The sequence below is a fragment of the Mirounga leonina genome, unplaced genomic scaffold (assembly GCF_011800145.1).
Source record: "Mirounga leonina isolate KUSES-001 unplaced genomic scaffold, KU_Mleo_1.0 Mir_173, whole genome shotgun sequence".
Taxonomy (NCBI): domain Eukaryota; kingdom Metazoa; phylum Chordata; class Mammalia; order Carnivora; family Phocidae; genus Mirounga; species Mirounga leonina.
Window position 1 is genome coordinate 46715318 of NW_023270447.1, and position 20052 is coordinate 46735369.

The 20052-nt window shown below is 41.5% G+C and overlaps 1 protein-coding gene across 21 annotated transcripts in view; it reads right to left on the reverse strand.

Moving 5' to 3' along the window:
• FGGY (FGGY carbohydrate kinase domain containing) overlaps positions 1–20052 on the reverse strand; it is a 393096-nt gene that overhangs the window by 235240 nt on the left and 137804 nt on the right. For 19 of the 21 annotated variants that reach the window (XM_035018444.1, XM_035018446.1, XM_035018443.1 and 16 more), the window contains one exon: positions 15135–15250. The exons of 1 other annotated variant lie outside the window; for it this stretch is intronic. In XM_035018444.1, coding sequence (XP_034874335.1) covers positions 15135–15180 — 46 coding nt within the window. In that variant the 5' untranslated portion in view covers positions 15181–15250. Of the gene's footprint in view, positions 1–15134; positions 15251–15533; positions 16042–20052 lie in introns of those variants that run through there. One more of the 21 variants, XM_035018447.1, reaches the window with a different exon arrangement.

The window sequence follows — 20052 nt, forward strand, 5'->3', positions numbered from 1 at the left end:
CTTCTGGGATCAATAGGGTTCATAACAACGCAGTATCTGCCAGCAATCCTTGAAGAGGCCATTAGTCAACCAGTGACCTGCCAACCTGACCACAGCAGCCTTCTGATGTGGATTCTCAGAAAGGTTAGCGTGTGCCGGGAAACAGAAAAGGTCATGGGTATCTCACAATCAAAATCCACAGGACTGGAGTGAAGGGCATCGCAGAGGAGCTAGGAAGTCGGGGGTAAGGGCCACCCTGGAAACCAAGGTCACCACCTACTGGCTGCACGCCCAAGAAAAACTAAGTAGGAGAGGCGGTGGCTAGGATAGGCCACATACGGCAGACGAGGGCAGCCACTGGAAATGGCCGCTCTCCATGAACACTGAACTAAATGACCTCTTGTGGACGGTAATAATGGCAAGAGGTCAGATGTCCACCTGGGGTCCAGATGCAAGTCTCAACTTAATAATTTCAGTAAAGGGGAAAAAATCCAAACTGACTTGTGAATTCTAATGTGAATGAAGCATGTGGCTTTGCAAGTGTCATATTGTCTACTTACTCTCCTCCTGGAATTTTAGAGAAGCCAAGAGAACTCTAATCCTCTGAGAGCCCTATCCTCAGGCGTCTTTTCCCTGCACCAGTTCAGAGCAAAGGAAGAAAGAACTTTGGAGTTGGGCTTGCATCTTTTGTTAGCTTCTTGAGTCAGCAATGAGGAGGGGCTTTGGTGGCCCACAGATCTGAATTAGAATCGAGCTCCATAATTTATTAATGTTTTTGACTTTGGGCAGGTGATTTTATCAGGTTAGACAACCCCAGACTGGTCAACTGTTTTATTTCCCACATTCACCAGATCTAAATTATCTTCTTTATCTGGGTCATTCTCCTGTAGATACACTATTTATTATTATTATTACTATTTTTTTTTTTGTCAGCGGCCCTTATAAATGTGAGGCCTGGAATGGGACAGAGGATTTCAGATATAATCTGACCAGAACTGAGGCTCTTGCTAATCCTGACCTGAACACTGCAGCTATATTAACGCAGCCCAGCCTCAGGAGGCTCTGCAGCCTTGTGGTCAGAGATGCAGGCTCTAGAGAAGAACTATCTCCAGCTCCATTACTTACTGTGTGACCTCAGCAACTTCCTTAACCTCTCTGTGCCTCAGTTTCCTCATCAGTAAAGTATAAGAGTATCTACCTAGACTGGTTAAGCAGATTAATAAGTTAATAGTTATAAAGCACATGGAAGTGACTGGTACATAATAAGTACTCAACAAATACGTACTTGGTTCATTGCTCCTTGGCAATCAAGCATTCTCTAAGAAATCTAGGCTACTACTGAGATTACATATACACCACTGAGAAGCTACTTTTGTTTTTCATTTTTTTTAATTGAGGTATAACTGACATATAACATTATATTAGTTTCAAATGTACAACATAATGATTTGATATTTGTATATATTGTGAAATGATCACATTAAGTCTAGTTAAAATCTATCACCTTACTACATATTTTTTGTGTGTGATGAGGACTTTTAAGGTTTACTCTCATAGCAACTTTTACATATGCAATACAGCATTACTAACTATAATCACCATACTGTACATACATCCCCAGAACTGACTTGTTATAACTGAAGTTTGTACCTTTTGACCTCTTTCAGTCATTTCACCCACCCACCACCCCTGCCTCTGGTAACCACCATTTGTTCTCTGTATCTATGAGCTGCTTTGCTGTTTTCTGTTTTGTTTTGTTTTTTTAAGATTCCACATATAGGTGACTTATTTCACCGTGCATAATGGCCTCAAGATCCACCCATGTTGTCACACACAGCAAGATTTCATTCCTTTGAATAATATTCCATTGTGTCCACACACATACACACACCACATCATCTTTATCCATTCCTCCACTGATGGACATTAAGGTTGCTTCCAAGTCGTGGTTATTGTAAATAATGCTGCAGTGAAATGGTGGTGGTGGGGGGGGGCATGTATCTTTTTGAATTACTGTTTGTTTTCTTTAGATAAACACCCAGATGCAGAACTGCTGGATCATTTGGTAATTCTACTTCTAGCTTCTTGAGAAACCTCCCTACTGTTTTCCACAACGGCTGAGCCAGTTTGCACTCCCAGCAATAGTGCACGAAGGCTCCTCTTTCTCCACGTCCTCACCAGCACTTACTATTTCCTATCTTTTTGATAATAGCCAATCTAACAGATGTAAGGTCATATCTCATAGTGATTTTTTATTTTTCATAGCAGTTTTGATTTGCACTTCCCTGAGGATTAGTGATGCTGAGCATCTTTTCAGGTACCTGTTGGCCATCTGTATATCTTGTTTAGAAAAGATATATTGTCCTTTTATTTTACTTTTTATTTATTTTATAATATATATTCAAATCTTTTATCCTTTCTTTCCATGCATTTTTTAATGAAAAGACATGCCCTGATAAAAATTCACATTAATTTTAACTTATCCTTCTAATCTGTTATTCTTTAAAAAAAATTTTGAGGGGCGCCTGGGTGGCTCAGTTGGTTAAGTGCCTGCCTTTGGCTCAGGTCATATCTCAGGGTCCTGGGATCGAGCAGGGACCTGCTCAGCAGGGAGCCTGCTTCTCCCTTCACCCCCGCTCATGTTCGCTGTCTCTCTCTCTCAAATAAATAAATAAAATCTTTAAAAAATTTTGGATTATGGGGCGCCTGGGTGGCTCAGTCGTTAAGCGTCTGCCTTTGGCTCAGGTCATGATCTCAGGGTCCTGGGATCAAGCCCCGCGTCGGGCTCCCTGCTCGGCAGGAAGCCTGCTTCTCCTTCTCCCATTCCCCCTGCTTGTGTTCCCTCTCTCGCTGTGTCTCTCTCTGTCAAATAAACAAATAAAATCTTAAAAAAAAAAAAAAAAATTTGGATTATGTTATTTAATGTATTAATTATGGTTCCCTGCTTCGTATCATTTACATATTAATTCAGCAAGTCCTCTATGTGTTCATCCAAGTTGCTGATTGAAAATATTATCAAGGGCAAGTTAAAATGCAGTGAATGCCACGTGCCATGCCACCAGAGGCTCATAAGGAGTTGAGATGAAGTTCTTTATCCACAGTCTTTGAGGTAGTTTCTTAGCCCTTTAGGAATCCATTCTGAATGCATCACTCATTCCAAAGTCCTCTATTTTAACTAGGAGAAAACTGCTAGAAATTCCTCAAAAATGTATAGCACACAAGATACATTTCTTCTATGCCATTTTATCAGTTCTCAAACTCTAACTCATTTATTTATTCAATAATATTTAATGAACAGCTATTCTGTCGATAAACATACAAATACATCCAAGAATAAGGCAGTAAGATAGTGACAAGTACTAAGAAGAAAATACAAGAGAGCCACAACACTGCTGGAGCAGGGAAGGGAGTGGTAGCTCAGGGGCGGAGGAGGCTCTTCTCCAATGACATTTAAACTGAGCTATGAACAAAGGGAAAGAGAAAACCGTGTCAATATTTTTTAAAAAGCCAAGGCAGACAGACAGCCAAGTTAATGCAAAGGCTACACATACCAGAAATGTTTGAGAAACAGAACATCACTGTGGTTGGACAGTAAATACGTGGGGGCGTGGCAAGAAATAAAAGAAAGGGGGTAGAAGGAGAGAGCTATCACATAGGACTTTGAAGAGCATGTCAAGGGATTTAGTTTTTTTGTTTTTTTTTTTTTAATTGTAATAGAAAGCCACTGGAAGAATGTGGCCATGAGAGTAGCATCATCTGATTGACATTATTAAAATAATAATCCGACTACAGTAGCAAATGGATTATCAGAGGAAAGAACATAATCAAGGAAACCAATTAAGAGGCTGGTACATGAACCCTGCAAGAGATGAAAGTACTTTGAACTAGGATGGTAATAGTGAAAAGGGGTAGGAATGGCCTAATTCAGGGTTCATTTTGGAGCCAAGAAGATAGGACTTGCTGGCGAATTGAATGCTAGGTGAAAGAGAAAGGGAAGCATCAAGACTAACTTCTGGGTCTGGGTCCTGACCAAGTGAGAGAGCTACTGTACCTTTTATGGGAGATAGAGGAGACAACAAGAGGAACATGTTGGGTAGCTGGGTTGTGTGGGCAAATCAAGAGTTCTGTGTTGGATCTCAATCTCCCCCAGCCAGCCAGCCAGCCAGCCAGCCTTTATTTAGTGGTGATGCTGGGCAGAGGAGACAGCACCAACAGTCTAGTTGAGGATATAAGAGCAGACGGACAAGATGTAAGCACTGAGTGCTACTGGAGCTTCGACTATGCCCAACAATCTAAAGAAGGAGAGTGCTCCTGAGAAAGCAATTTCAAGAACAGACAACATCTGAGGTTAGGTTAGCAGAACTCATTCGTAGTGAACCTGTGCGACTTCCTAATGACATCCTCTTTCACAATTATATGCATAATAATCACAACCAAGATATCTTGTGTGATTAACATGAAGCACACAGGTCATTTTTAGGGGTCAAAATTTTGGAAAGCTGGGAGCAGTAACTTATCTGAGCAGCAATTCAGTCTTGCTCTCAGGGGCTCCAAGATCACATCTGCAACTTATTTTCTTAGTTGTGAATACCCAGCTGAGCATGAATATACAACACTGACTGAGACCGTCAAAATACTTCCTTAAATTTTCCATTTTCTCTCAACCACACTCAGTCTGAATGAAGCCAGTTCTCTGATAATGATTTCAGCATCATCTTGCAACCTGTTCCAAGTTTCTCAGCTCTAGTCACAGTGGTCTTCCTTCACCATGCTTCCTCCTGCCACAGTTACTGCAAATGCTGTTCCCTCTACCTGAAACACTGTTCCCAGCCCTCTTTTCAGAGTTACTGCATATCAACCTCCCCTAAACATCCATTCCTCAAACATTTCCTAGTTTCCCTGACAAGGCCATATCCCATTATTACGCATTCTTTAGGCCCCCTTGACCCATTCTTTGTACCATTTATCTCAGCACTAATTTTGTGACTGATGGACTAATGCACTCTTTACTACACTGACAACTCAAGGAAGGCAGGAACACTGTCGGCTTTGGTTCATCATTATTCTCCTACAAGTAGCATGATGCCTAGCAGTAAGTTAATGAGTGAGAACAAAGAAGGAAAATAAGAGTGCTGCTTCTTTTTTTTTTTTTTTAACCAAATCGTTAATATGATCCAATCTTTGCAAACCATTAACCCAACCTTCTTAGTTTTTCTTCACTTATCAAAAGTCTTTTTTTGGTTGCTCATAGAATTTGGATACACTTATCAAAAGTCTTTTTTTAGTTGCTCATAGAATTTGACATTAGGGGAGTCCAATATTAGCTCCCTTTATCACTATGATACTTTACGTAGTATTAAATCTTCTCATGTCAGTTAATTTAGTAGTTACTGTTTACTGGGGTCTTACCAAAAGTCAGACACTTTACATACATCACCACTCCATCATGAAGACCATGCAAGGTAGGTATTCCTACACCTGTTTAATAGATGAAATCAAGTCTCAGAGAGGCTTAGTGATTTCCACAAGGTCATAGAGTCAATAAGTGGTGATTCTGGGATTCAATTATAGGTCTTTCTAACTCAAAAACTTCTAACTTCTGGTTTCCCCAAATGTAAATCTGGAATAAAAACCATTTTTCAAATCGGATGGGAAATCAGTGTGAGAGTGCATAAAGAAATACTCTTTTAAAGTCATAAAGCACCATAGGAATATTAGTCACTGAGTTTCTTAGCTAATTATCACCTATGTATCCTGTATTTTTTATTTGCCTATGATTTGTGCCCTTTTGTTCATGAGAAAAAGCTAAAGATTGCCAGTTATGGTGCTGAAGAATTTAAGAAAACCTATAATTCTGGTCAATGTAAGCTCTCAAGGAGGTAAGACTGGAATGTGATTATAATTTCGAAGCAGAAGTCTGATTATTTTATGATATGCTGCTTGGAACAAAAGCTGTGTGAACCCAAGGGTAGAGTTCAGAAGAAAAAAAAAAAAAGCATTCCCCAAAGTCAGAAGAAGTTGGCAGTAATTATATGGCATTATTCATGGGGTACTGACTTTGGCAGACATGACCTATCACCTAGGGAGGAATTTGAGTTCAGAAGAATGAACAGTTATTAAGATAGTAAGAAGTGACCTTTTTTGAAGACTTACTATGTGCTAGGATCTTTTACCTGCATTATTTACTTTAATCCTCATACTATACCAATTAAGGCTCAGGAAAATCAAGTACCTCATCCAACAATACATATGGCAGAGCGTATGTGGCTTGCAGATGACAGAGCCATCCGAACACAGGCCTGACACGGATGACCAATTCTCAGCCATTAAAATAGGCAACAACTAATATAGTATTTAACTATTTTGGTTGAGCTGCATTAGTAGCTTAGGAGTTTGACTGATATATTCCTAGATCCAATGATCCCTGGTTGCTTGGGCAAAGTCCAATTCCTGTACTTGCAAGGCTGAAACGTGGACACTGGATTGGGTGAATTCACATATGTAAGCCCGTCCCTCACAGACATTCTTCTGGTGCTTAGTCCCTTTCAAATGACAGTAACAAGATTGGTTAAATGACCAAAATATTTTGAAAAAGGTAAGACAAGGAAAGGTGGCACAGAGTACTGGAACAGCCACCAGACTGGGCATCAGGAGACCTGGTTTCTGGTCTCAGTTCTATCACTAGAGTGCTCCAAGACCAAGGAAATTCACCCTACCATCCTGAATCTCGGGTTTTCATCTATAAAACGAAGACAGGAGAGCAAAATCTCTACGATCCCTTTCAGCTCTGCTATTCTCGGACTGCCAAGCAGTAAGAGAAGTTGGCGGCTGATCTCACTTTGGGGGGCCTTCAAATTATCTTCCAGATGCCATACTGAAAGGAAGAGCAGTTCCATGAAACCTTATACACAGCAAGCCTTCTGAAAGGCATCACCTTACAGCATGATGTGGTCATCACTGCTCCCTTGCCCTCCTGGCTCTGCAGGGCTATTCCTGGAAGGGTTAGCAACTGAAACAGTACTTCTGGGAATCTAAGAGTGGTGGTGGTGGGTGGGGAGAGCACAAGTACTTTTTTCAGGCCCAACAGGCAGGGAACAGAAATGTTGAGAGAATAAAGATCCTTGTCTTTGTGATGCCAAGATATATTTAAAAATGGTAACAACTAACAGGTCTCCAGGCTTTGTAAACCACACTGTCCTGTGCTATCGGATATCTCCTTTCAGCTCCACAACAAAACTTTAGGGTAGGGAGGTAGGTAATGGGTACTGTATGTGATTAGAGGAAAGAAACAGACCTGGTGGGCGTGTGTACACGCACACACACAATCATCTTCATAGGAGCTACAAAACTTCTAAAACTGCCCACAATTTTATTTACAGCACGGGCAGGAGTAATCATTAGAACCATCTCTTGAGAGGCATGGAGAAAATCTTTTTGAGTCTCCCACTGGTGATTCATTAAGGAAGGAAAGAAGCCCCATTAGAAATTAAACCCAGTCCCTTTGGGGTGCCTGGGTGGTGCAGTTGGTTAAGTGTTTGACTCTTGAGTTCAGCTCAGGTCATAATCTCAAGGTCGTGAGATAGAGCCCCACGTGTGACTCCACACCCCACACACAGTCTGCTTGGGATTCTCTCTCCCTCTGCACCTCCCCTCAAATAAATAAATAAATCTTTAAAAAAAGAAATTAAATCCAGTCCCCTCTCCTTTCCCACCATAGGTCCACTATGCTCAAGCCACATCCAGAAATTCATGCACACCTATAGTCTTCTGTGCCTCCATGCCTTTGTCTAGGCTGTTTTTTCTGCCTTAAAAATCATTTACCACTTTTGCCTGGTAAACTACCACTCATATTATTTAGACATCTCAAATGCCATCTCATAAGAAGACTTCCTTGATACCACCTCCAGCTGTGACTTTCTGCTCTGCTTGCCCACAGTATTTTGAACATATCTAGACTTACTGAAAAGCAAGAAAAACACTGAGATTATTGATTTATTTGCCTCTGTCCCCTAGACATGAGATGCCCAAGGGCATGGACCATGATGAGTAGTTTTTTTTGTTTTTTTTTAAGATTTTATTTATTTGCGAGAGAGAGAATGAGAGACAGAGAGCATGAGAGGGAGGAGGGTCAGAGGGAGAAGCAGATTCCCTGCTGAGCAGGGAGCCCGATGCGGGACTCGATCCCGGGACTCCAGGATCACGACCTGAGCCGAAGGCAGTCGCTCAGCCAACTGAGCCACCCAGGCGCCCCCATGATGAGTAGTTTTATACCTCCTGTACTTAGTCCAGCACCTGGCACATAGGAAGCACTCAGTAGTGTGGTTGTTTGGATGGATGCATGACTGGATGGATCACTAACATGAAGACTTCTAGGTCATTCTCCATTAGGCAGAAGTTTTATTTTATTTATTTTATTTTTTTTTTAAGATTTTATTTATTTATTTGACAGAGAGAGACACAGAGAGAGAGGGAACACCAGCAGGGTGAGGGGGAGAGGGAGAAGCAGGCTCCCCGCAGAGCAGGGAGCCCGACGTGGGACTTGATCCCAGGACCCTGGGATCATGACCTGAACCGAAGGCAGTCGCTTAACCGACTGAGCCACCCAGGCGCCCAGAAGTTTTATTTTAAAAGATAAAATAAGATAGTACAATATTCAGAGGATATGAACTTGCCTCAGACATTGAAAAGACCTTATTCTATTACCTGGACAGGAATGAGAAGGGTAATAAGAAACAGTGGGTTAAGACCAAAGACTCAGGGTGAAGGGCAAAGACAAAGCCTAGTCCAGGGCACCCATAGGGATGGCCTCCCCCAGGACATGGGAGACAGCGGTGTGGAAATGCTGGGATTACCTGTGGCCAAAGATTTCCCCAGACCTCCCAAAACATATTACTTAAAACAGCATGAAAATCTCATGATACCAAGATGGAGTACCAGTTCAGCAAAATTCTAAATGAAAAGTCTCAAATGCTAAGGAATGAATGGATAAATCCTTGCAAACATATCTGGTTCTATTGGGACAATTCAGATCATTGAGTATTAATAGCATAAAAGGATTCTTATAATACCCACAAGCATGGATGATACGATATCCCTGAATTCAGGCTCCCAATATCGGCCATGATGCCTATCACTGGTAGAAACCCCTTCGTCATGTTTCCACAAGGGGATTTCCTCTTCTCTCCCTTAGGATGCAGTAGCATTCATATGAACACTCTCATCTCATGCTTGTATACTCTTATATATTCCATCCATGCGAAGAAGATCGCTTAGCTAATCCATGAGATTTGGAAAAAACCAACCTCCCTGGGGCCATGTTCACAAGGAAGGAGTGCCACTGCCTTTACATGGAGTCAGTGCAGGGCTTGGCATGGGTCTCTCTTCTTGAACCACCTAGACCCAGCCCAGTGGCCTCTTTCAATTTGTGAATTAAGCAGATCAAATGCCGAAGCAAGCCCAGCCAGGTCTCATCTCTTTGTGTGAGCTCCTTGGCCTACCAATGAATGGATTAGGTCAGTGTCATGCAGGTCCCAGGGTCTAGCCACATTCAGAAAAGAGGTAGGATTTTCCCACCGTGCTCTTTAATTCAGTACTGCACTTTGCTTCAGCTGGCTCTGGGAACTGTGCTCTATTGTTTAGACTTTAGAGCAGACCAGTGGTGAATACTGGGCCATCAATGTCCTCAACACATACTTGTGATGGGTCATGATTCTTTACCTCCAGTGTGAAGCCTGCATGACAACAATATCTCAAATGCAGCTTTAGTTAACTGCAGGGTTACCTGACCCTATGGAAAAGTGGTAGTCCTAATCTTAAAATAAGTTTGCTTGTTTTTTGTTTGTTTTCTGTGAAGGAGTTTGAAATATTCCCTGTCATGCAGAAGTCTGAGAGAGAAATGCTACAGGAATGAGGCTGGACTGCAACTATCACTCAGGGCTGTGGTATGTCTTCCACAGAGTCTTTTCTTAAGTGGCAAATAAATTCATGAAAAAAGAACTGTGAATACTGAAATTATGAAATGAAATCACTGTCTGTCACCTAGTAATGTCACATAATTCAAAACAATTTATGGAGAGTGCGTAAGTATGTTGGACAATTGAGGCCAAAAAAGGAATTGTTTATCAACTCCACCATTCAAACATATATTCACTCATTCACCAAGTATTTTGTCAGTATCTATTATGTGCCAGATAGTAGCCAGTGCCCTGTGCCCAAAACACAGTCTCCCAGAGGGAGAGAAAAGAAGTTCAAAAATGTAGCCTTTCTCCTTTTAGGGAATGGTCTTCCTTCACACGTGCATATCTTCAACTTTGCCTATCACTTAAGTTAGTAACTCCTTCTACCTGAGCTTGTAAGTCTCTTTTTTGCCTGGTTTTCCTGACCCCACATAATGCATGATCTGGAGGCTAGCACACTGCACCCTTGTACATAACAAAGCCCTTTCTGTAATGCAAATAAGCAGTCTATAATTCAGCCACTTTGTGCACACGAGTTTCCATGAAGTGGTCTGCCCCAGTAACACAGGGAAGCACTCTTCTCAGGAAGTAAAAGGCCAACTGGGACGTGCTGAAAGACAGCCTGGACAATGGATGAGAGCAGGTGGGATGCTGCTTGTCTTCCTAAGGGTCCTTTCTCCCTGCTGCTCTCTTCCTTCCTGTTTGCTTTTGATAGATATGTAGGATTAGATGGGTGACCTGTGGATGATTCACATGGAACTGAAGGTCAACATTTATTGGCACAGATTATTTTATTGGACTATGGATAGATGAATCCCTGCAAGACACCGGGTTTAAGTGTTTCCCATCAACTCTGAACATTAAACAGTTTTGTTAGTATAGTTTCAATTGTGAAGAAATGTCTACTGTATTCTTTTGAGTCACAAAACTATTTTTCATCCTTACTTTGTATAATGTTCCCCAATCAAACCATCCAAATACCTCCTTGAAAGAAGGCATTAGGTGATAACATTTTAGCTTTGAAAATTTGCTGTAAGTTACTCAAAACATTGTAAATTTCTTCCCCTGTCCTTCAAATGCACCATATAAATATTGCATTTGATCCTTAACTTACACTCCATCAATAATTTATTTCATAAATATCCCTCAGTAAGACCATCAGTTGCTGAGGTGTTCGGTTTTCGGGGAAAGCATTTATTTACTGCATGAGCCCAGGAAGGCTGGTAAAGACTTGGCTAAAAGCTCCACATGGAGCGAATTATGGTAATTGTATTAATGCTCAAATCCACGAAGCTCTGCTCAAATCTGTTAAAAGGTTTTGCACTTTATTGCCCACATCTTGACGGGCAATGAGTCCACTGGAAATGTTTAACACTTCACAGGGAAGCTTACGAGATTCACTGCTCATAGTTACAAAAATTACTGAAGAATCTCTGGAGGTATCTTCCAGAGCAATCTCTGAAAGTCACAACTGAGAGTTAACAACCTCTTTACTATCTTCCACTTTTAGATCAGACTGAAACTACAAGTTCAAGTCACCAGAAATGAAAATCAAAGGAAATATCACAATTAATTTTGATGAATGGGTAAGTTTTAATTCATGTATGGCAATATTCTGGTTAATGATATGTCTCCTTAGGACATCCATTAAAAATCCATTAACTTAACAGGCTAAAACTAATAAAGTTACTCTGGAAATTTTCTGCTAGATTAACATTATGGATTTTTAATGAATATTTCCTGTAGATATTGCTCTATTAGCAAACCTAATATAATAATTAAACATGGGTTTTGTGTCAGGGGTGGGGGGAGCACCAAATGTTAAAATAAAAAAATCAGAGTTGAAGTTGGACCCAAGTCACCAAAGACACTACTAAAATCAGTAAATATCATTATAGCTTTTAAAAGCAAAAAGTGCCAACCGACTAGGACCAGCCATCTCAAGTCAATTTATTCACTTACTAATCACATAGTATTTGATCTACTAAAGTGTACCATCCCCTATGCCGGACACAAAGGTAAATTAGTGAAAATCCTGATGTCAAGGAGCTCACAGTCTAGTATAGAATCAAGACACATACAGGTAATCAATGTATACTATACTAAGATATGGTCGATATACCATGAGAACACTCAGAAGGAACAACCAAATTCAGGGGGTGGCGGGGGCACAAGTAATTGAAGTTGAAATTTGTGTTCCAATAAGATATTAGCTCCTTCTAGGGCCTCCCATTGGGAAGGTTTCAATCCTGACTTAGCATTTATTACTTCTGCATGGGGTTAGATGAGATTATTCATCAAATTTTCATCTGCAAACAAGGTAACATTACTTTTGTCATGGATTGTGAGAATTACATGCAACAAGGTCTGGGAAAGCACAGAGAAATGTGCTTGAAATATAAAAGAGGAAGCAGGGTTAGTATTTACGTTGCCTACCATTCATAGGCACACAATGAATATTATTAATTGGAAGTCAATATAGCAAAAGGGTTACAGCAGGATTTGGAATCATCCAAACATGGGTCTATATTCTGTCTCTACCATTTGCAAACTGTCCAACATCATTTAAACACTTTTCCCTTTCCTGACCCTCAGGTTCTTCACCTATAGAAGTGGATAAATAAAAATAACTCTATTACACAGTTTTAAAAATTTACAAAGATAATGGTTAAGATGCAATAGTATCATGTCTGAGAAGCAGTAAGCTATTAGTTTTCATTGCTACCATTAATTATGCCTTCACAGGTAAGACTATATGGAAACATGACGAGACTCGGTCTAAGTTCACACCATTAGTGCCAAAACTAGAACCACTCTAATTCCCAGTTCAGTGTTTTAGACCCATCTTGCCTATACCCCTCAATTACAAGACAAAAAAACCTTCCCTTGGCACTCAGTCCTGATGGTTCTCCATCAAGGCAGCAAGCTCATGGGGTGCCTCCAGAACAGCAGCTTGGGGACTCAGGACTTGATGGCTCTGCTTTAGTTCTAATGACCATGCACTAATACCCTGGTGCTATGGGCTGAATTGTGTCCCCAAAATTAATACGTTGAAGCCCTAATCCCCAACATGACTATATTTGGAGATAGGGTGTGTAAGGAGGTATTTAAGGTTAAATGAGGTCAAAAGGGTAGGGCCCTGGGGTGCCTGGGTGGCTTAGTCAGGTGAGTGTCTGACTCTTGATTTCAGCTTAGGTCATGATCTCACATGAGATCAAGCCCTGTGTTGGGCTCTGCACTCAGTGGGGAGTCTGCATGAGAGTCAGTCTCTCTCTCTCTCTCTTCCCCTCTCCCCCACTTGCACTCTCTCTCTCTCTCTAAAATAAATAAATAAATCTTTAGAAAAAGGGTGGGGCTCTGAGCCAATAGGATTTGTGCCCTTAGAGGAAGCGACACTAGTGAGCACTCTCTGGTGCTCACTCTCTGCACATGTACAAAAAAGAGGTCATGGGAGCACACGGTAAGAGGCAGCTGCAACAGCCAAGAAAAGAGGCCTCAGACCTAAACTCACCCTGTTGGCACTTTGATCTTGGACTTCCCCGCCTCCAGAACTATGAGAAACAAATTTCCGTTGTTGTAAATCACTCAGTCTATGGTGTTTTGCTACAGCAGCGTTAGTGGACTAAGACACCCAGGACATCCCTTTGCCACAGTTGTCTCTTCACTCTTGCCATCTGTCTCCATTCCAGCAACTGTGTCTGTGTCTCACACATTCCGCCAGCAGATATTTATCAACATCGCCTGTGCTGAGATACTCAAGGGTAAGGTACACTGATCCCTGCCCTCCAGAAGCTTTTGGTTTAGCATCGGCTTCTTGTGTGGCTGCTCATGCCTACTCATGAACAGGAAGCCCTGTCTCTCCAGAAGAATGCAGATGGATTCCTCTGGTCCTTTTCATTCCTCCCACTCACTGACTGGGAACTGATGAGAACTGGAGTAACTAACTTGGACCCAAGGTTGGAGGCCATGTTGTGACAATATCAGAGCTGGCCTGATAGTCACTTCCCTCTATTCTATTACATAAAAAAGGGAATTACCTTCCATCTTGTTTATTAACCCACTGTCCTTTTCACTTTTATTGTTACAACGTCTTAGCCTAAACACTAAACAGTACAAAAGGATTTCTATTTAATTAGGGGTAATTGCCTACCTGATGACAGCTTACTACAACTGCAAGTAGTCACTACAGGAAATAAACAACTTCCTGTGAAATGAACATGCAAACCTTAAACTTTCAAATGCCAGCTATCGTTATATAAACGTACCTAGCATCTCAATTCTTTCCCCAAGTAAAACCCTACCAGTCACCCACACCTTTATTACCTGGTCACATAAAACTGGAAGTCTGGGACTCTATGGCCTTAGTCAGGAACCACTGGCTCAACCTGTAGTTTCTGTCTTACTCCTGTTTCTTCTCATTTTTATCTCAATTGTTTTTCTTTCTGTTCATGGCCTTGTCTGGTTCCTTGAACGTAATTCACAAAGCATCTTCTAATACTGACTGGAAACAATCTATACACACCCCCTTGATTATTCTATTCCCAGCTACTCTATGGGAATGTCTCCCTCAATCTAGCTCAACGTCTACAATTCTAGATTTCATTGCAGACTTCCACAGCCTGTATCTCTACTCAGTTCGTATGAGACCCAAAACAAGGGCCTACTAGTCATGGTCTACCCACCACAACGGACTCATTTCTCTTAGAAAAACAGGGCAGAGTTTCTGCATTTCTTTTTTCTTTTTTTAATTTTATTTGTTTGAGAGACAGAGAGAGTACAAGCAGAGAGAGGGACTGAAAGAGAAGTAGACTCCCTGCTGAGCAGGGAGTCCAGAAGGACACAGGGCTCAATCCCAGGACCCTGAGCTCAAGACCCGATCCGAAGGCAGACGCCTAATTGACTGAGCCACCCAGGTGCCGCTCTTTTTTTTTTTTTTTTTTTTTAATATTTTACTTATTTATTTGAGAGAGAGTGCACAAGCAGGGGGAAGGGCAGAGGGAGCAGGGAGCCTGACTCAGGGCTGATCTCAGGACCCCAAGATCATGACCTGAGCCAAAGTCATTCACTTAACCACTGAGCCACCCAGGCACCCCTTGCATTTCAATTCATAAAAAAATAAAAACAAACAAAAAGACAATATCCTTATATATACATACACATAATTACTCTCCAGATGTTTTCATTTTGTTTGCTTTTTACCTATTTTGCTGTAATTATCTGCAACAAAATCTTCCAATCCGATCATCTTCCAGAAACTGTCATCCCAGCCTTTCTCTGCAGAGTATGTCCATTTGCACACCACGGAGCAGAGAGACCTAAGTAAATGGGACAAAGGTAGAACCAATAATATGAGTCAGGCTTCCTTTATATTTTGCCAAATACCTACCCAGATATCTGCAGTAGTGTTAAAGAAGTAGAATAAGCCAAAGTAAGTAATTACACATCCCTGTTCAGATCCAAAGTCTCCACTCATACCTGGCCATGGGTTGGTGGTTATGGGGATGAGTGATGGGTAAATGGGTGTTCATGATCTACTCTGTTTTGTGCATGTTCAAAATTCTCTATAATAAAAAAGGTAAAAAGAAATTGAAAAAGTACCTGGTATATATACAGTCGCTCTAGTCTAAAGCAATACTTAATTGGAGGAAGACTGGAATGCTGGAAGGTACTTTCCTCTCCAGCTTTATTTCTCATACATTTACCCTGAGTATTCTACACTCCAGCAATAAAGAAATCATTTGCAGTTTTCTGGAAAAAAAAAATTCTTGCACATTTCTGTGCCTTTGCCCTACTCCTATTTGTTTGGAAAATTCTTCCCAGCTTCTTCCCCCGGGATAACTCAAATACTTCTCCAGCCTAGGCTGAGTCTTCAGTTCCGGGTCTAAATGTTCCTCCTCTGAACTTCTAGAACATGCAACATACCTTCTACCACAGCCCTTAAAATGCTGTATAATTAACTCCTTTACATATCTTCCCAATAGTGCTACTGCTTTCCATGCTTATCTTGTATCGATAGCAAACCTTAGAAAATGAAATCTGATGCTATCAATCCCTGATTAAAACTTTTCAATTGTTCCTCATTGCCTTCAGGAAAAAAATCCAATCCTTAGTAGGGCTTAAAACACCCTTAGTGATATGACTATGCCGACCACCAGACTACTATCTTGCTGTTCCCACCCTTGCTTTCTCCATTCCACAAAACTGAATTATTTGAAGTTTCCCATAGCAGGCCTTGATTTCTCACTTCCCTGTGCATCTTTGCGTCATTCTGCCTAGAATGTTCCTCACTGTTATGTATTTGCTAGTTAGCCTTCGACTCAGCTCAGATCATCCCTTTTCATGAGGCCCCAGTGAAGGGCAAGCTGAGTCCAAAGCCCCTTCTCTAAGCTTCAATCTGGACATAGTCCTAACAGTGACCATAGTAACTATCTCTGCCCATTGGCTTCCCTAGCTCTCCCATTAACTCTAGCTACTCCTTCAGAGCAAAATCAGCCCTGCTCAGCTCTGTCTCCAGTACTGAGTCTACATTCAGCCACAATGAATACCGAGTAAACGGCAGCACTAACAAATGAATATGGTTTGTCCACCTCGCCTGTGGTTTATCACTCATCAGGTAAATGATATGGGAGGCTCACAGTTTTAAAGATAAACCTATCTCATAGAGTCAAGGTGCATCTCCTTCAATCACTCACACTGATTCACTCACCCACTCAAATATTTAGTATTCAGTTACTATGATTCTGGCACCAGGTGATGCCCTGGGGAACCAGTGGTATGCCAGAGACTTGGTCCTCTGCTCACATAGAAGTTGACAGTTAAACTAGGGGAGACATAGCTTGATCAATGGCATCTAAAATCACATACTAACAATAATGTTCTAAAGGAGGTAGAGAGACGAGTGAAAACCTTTAGCAGGGGAATCGGATATAACGTGGTGGGAGGAAAGGGGAGTAAGTATCAAGCAAGAGAGGCTCCACAGAGGTGACATTTTGTGAGACCTAAATTTCTTCTGAAATCAAACAAATGTTATGGATCATTACTGATTTTTTTTTTTCAGATCATGTAGATGGCAGAGCACACTGAGCTGAGCTAAGCCAAACAGATATACTGAGGGAATGTTAGCACCAATAGAAATGCAATACACATGTGCTAAATCCTTCACCTTACTTTAGATACATTTTTTTTTTTCTTTTTGAGGCATAAAGAAGGTAGTCACCTGTATAGCATATCCTGAAGAATACAAAATAGGCTAATTCCTCCTGGCACAATGCCTGGAATTCCAACTTTTTGGAAGCTCTGAGAGCTCACTGCAAAGAACAATGCTATGGAACAGAAGATGGTGTAGACAGATTATTTCTAATGATCCAACTACACAGAACAACCCTTCATTCTCCAAATGCCCCATTCATTTGCAGAATTCTATGCCTCTGTTCTGACTGTTCCTTCTGTCTTAACTGCTTATTGTTCCTTCCACTCATTCTTGTCTACTTGGCAAACTCCAAGTCATCCAGATGGTCCGGTTGCAATGGCACCTCCCCACTACCTCCAAGCTAAACTCACAGTTCTCTCTTTTGCGGCAGCATTCTAACTTGAAAATACTACATTCTAGTTCTTAAGAGCAGAGGCAGGTTGAGTTCATGCCCCAAGTCTTTGACCCTCCACATATCTGCATCTCTTGCCGTGTAATTTGCCATGCTGCCCTACCCCCTCCCACCCCCAAACTGTGGACATGATCTCCCTTCCTACCTCTATATTTTGGATTCTGTCACATGACTGGATTTGGCCAAAAATGTAAGGCAGAAGGACAGCATTCTGGGTTCAAGTCTAAGCGTCAAGAGGCATTCTGCATTTCTGCTTGCTCTCTTGCACCTCTGGTACAGCCTTGAGAAAATCAGGTAGGGCCAGCCCAATGGTGGGAGGAGGAGGAGAAGAGATAGGTGGAGCAGAGCAATGACCACCAAGCCCAACCTGGATCCCACATCCCCTCCCAGGCAGTCAAGACCTGACGCAGTGAGTTCAGCTAAGACTAGAAGACTCACCCAGCAGACCACAGCCTAAATGAGCTACCCCTGAGCCAAATACATGATTATTATGTTAAACTACTGAGCACTGGTTGTGGTTGGTAATGGTCAATAGTTAACTCAACATTTTATAGTACAACTAAGTTATTCCAAGTAGATTCCCCCCACCCCAATAGGGCAAGGAGAGGGATGGCTCAGTCCTCACAGCAAGTTAGAATGGGGGGCCAGAGAGCCTGCTTTGAGGGAAAATGACTGAGCCCAGGAGGCAGGGAATTTACAGGTGCAGATGCCTAGGGCAACTTCATCCCCCATCAAGATTACTCAAACACTATGAGGGTCCATTTCATGTGGATCTCTTTAAATCAACTCCTGTGCAATATAAATGTGTAAAAGCAGCAGAATTGGCAAAATGCAGAGAGTACACTTGAGGCCACAGGTTCTCCAGAAATCTCCAGGACAGAGAGAGCACAGGATTTTATCTTAGTGAGTACAGACAAGGTACCAGTAGCAGAACAAAAGGTTTGCCTTCCCCCTGAGGCCTCTATTAAGACCAGTTTTCTGTCATTCCCTGAGGTGTTTGTGAGCAGCTTGCAACTCCCAGAATAACTCTTCATCATCAGGCAAGCTGACCTACCAGCCCACTGGGGATGGAGGATGTACTTTGTAGGATTACAATTGCAGGTAGGGGACTGCGAAAGACTGGAGCGACACTAGCAGGCTGAGCTGTTTCACAGATGGGCAGCCAGGGAGGAGTGCTGTCCCCAGGGAGAAGGGGCCACTGGCTGTTTGTTCTCTGGAGCCAGACTGCCAGGGCAGAAACTGCTAGGCCTTCACTGCTCTCAGATCTGTTAATGCCGAAGAGACTATAACATCCTAGGTGCAAGTCGAAAGAACAGCGATCAATAAGCAGGGAGAACCAAAATAATATCTAAGTTAGGGGTCCAGTTCGTGTGAGAGCAGGTCCAAGAGAACATGTATAGGAGGCAGGTCTCTCTGAAGAGAGGATGGTGAAACCACAGGAACTGAGCATCACTAAGGGAAGCAGTGAGAGCTCAGAAGGAGGCTCTGAATGAGAACCACTGATTTTCAATTTTCAATTTAAAAGTTTCTGCAGAACTAAAAAATCATTGGCACTGCTGAAATTCAAATTAATTATCTGGAAGACCAAGTGAACAACATATCATACTTCCCAGAGCAAACATGAAGAGAGAAATGATGAGAGAACAAAGAGGCGTGGAGAGCAGATCCAGCAATGTAACATGAGAATAACTGGAATTCCAGAAGGGATTTTTTTTTTTAAGAGAAAAAGAAAAATTAAAAATATACACACATCCAAAAAAAGATGAAAGAGATGCTATAATTAAATGAATACAGTACTAGATTTTTTTAAAAATATACTGAGCTGAAGCAAGATTTAAGCTTGCAGATTAAAACTCTCATTAAGTCCAGGAAGTGAATCCAGGAAATACTTGAATTTCAAGCATAAACAGAAAATTATACAAGCTTCCAGACAGAAAGAAATAAGTTACTTGCAAAGGCAAGAGATTCAGACTAGCTGAGGAATTCTCATCTACACCTCTGGAATGTAGAAGACAGTGGAACAATGTACAGACTATTAAGAAAAATGATCCAAGAATCCTATGCCCAGACAAAATATTATTCAGCTGTCAGGGCAAAAGAAAACATTTTCAACATGCGAGGCTTCAAAAAGCACACTTCCCATATACATGCTCTGAGGACAATACTTGAGAATGAACATAACCAAAAAAACAAGTGATTCACGTAAGGGAAATCAAAGACTAGAGGAGCCAGCGGCGGTGAGCACTGATGTTCACTCTCTCTCTCCATATGTGTGCGTGTGCACACGTACATGATGTACACGTGTACATGTGTGCTCAAACATGTGCATATACATACACATATATTTAAATCTACATAGATGATGATAAATAATGTAAGCAGGGATTTGTAATATTAAGTTTTCCTGAAACACCTCCCTGCTATATTTAGAAGGAAAAATCTAGTAATGGTCCAGAAGTGAAAATACTGTGAGCAAAACCTGAGTCAGAAACTAAAGAAGGGGTACACAGGAGAAG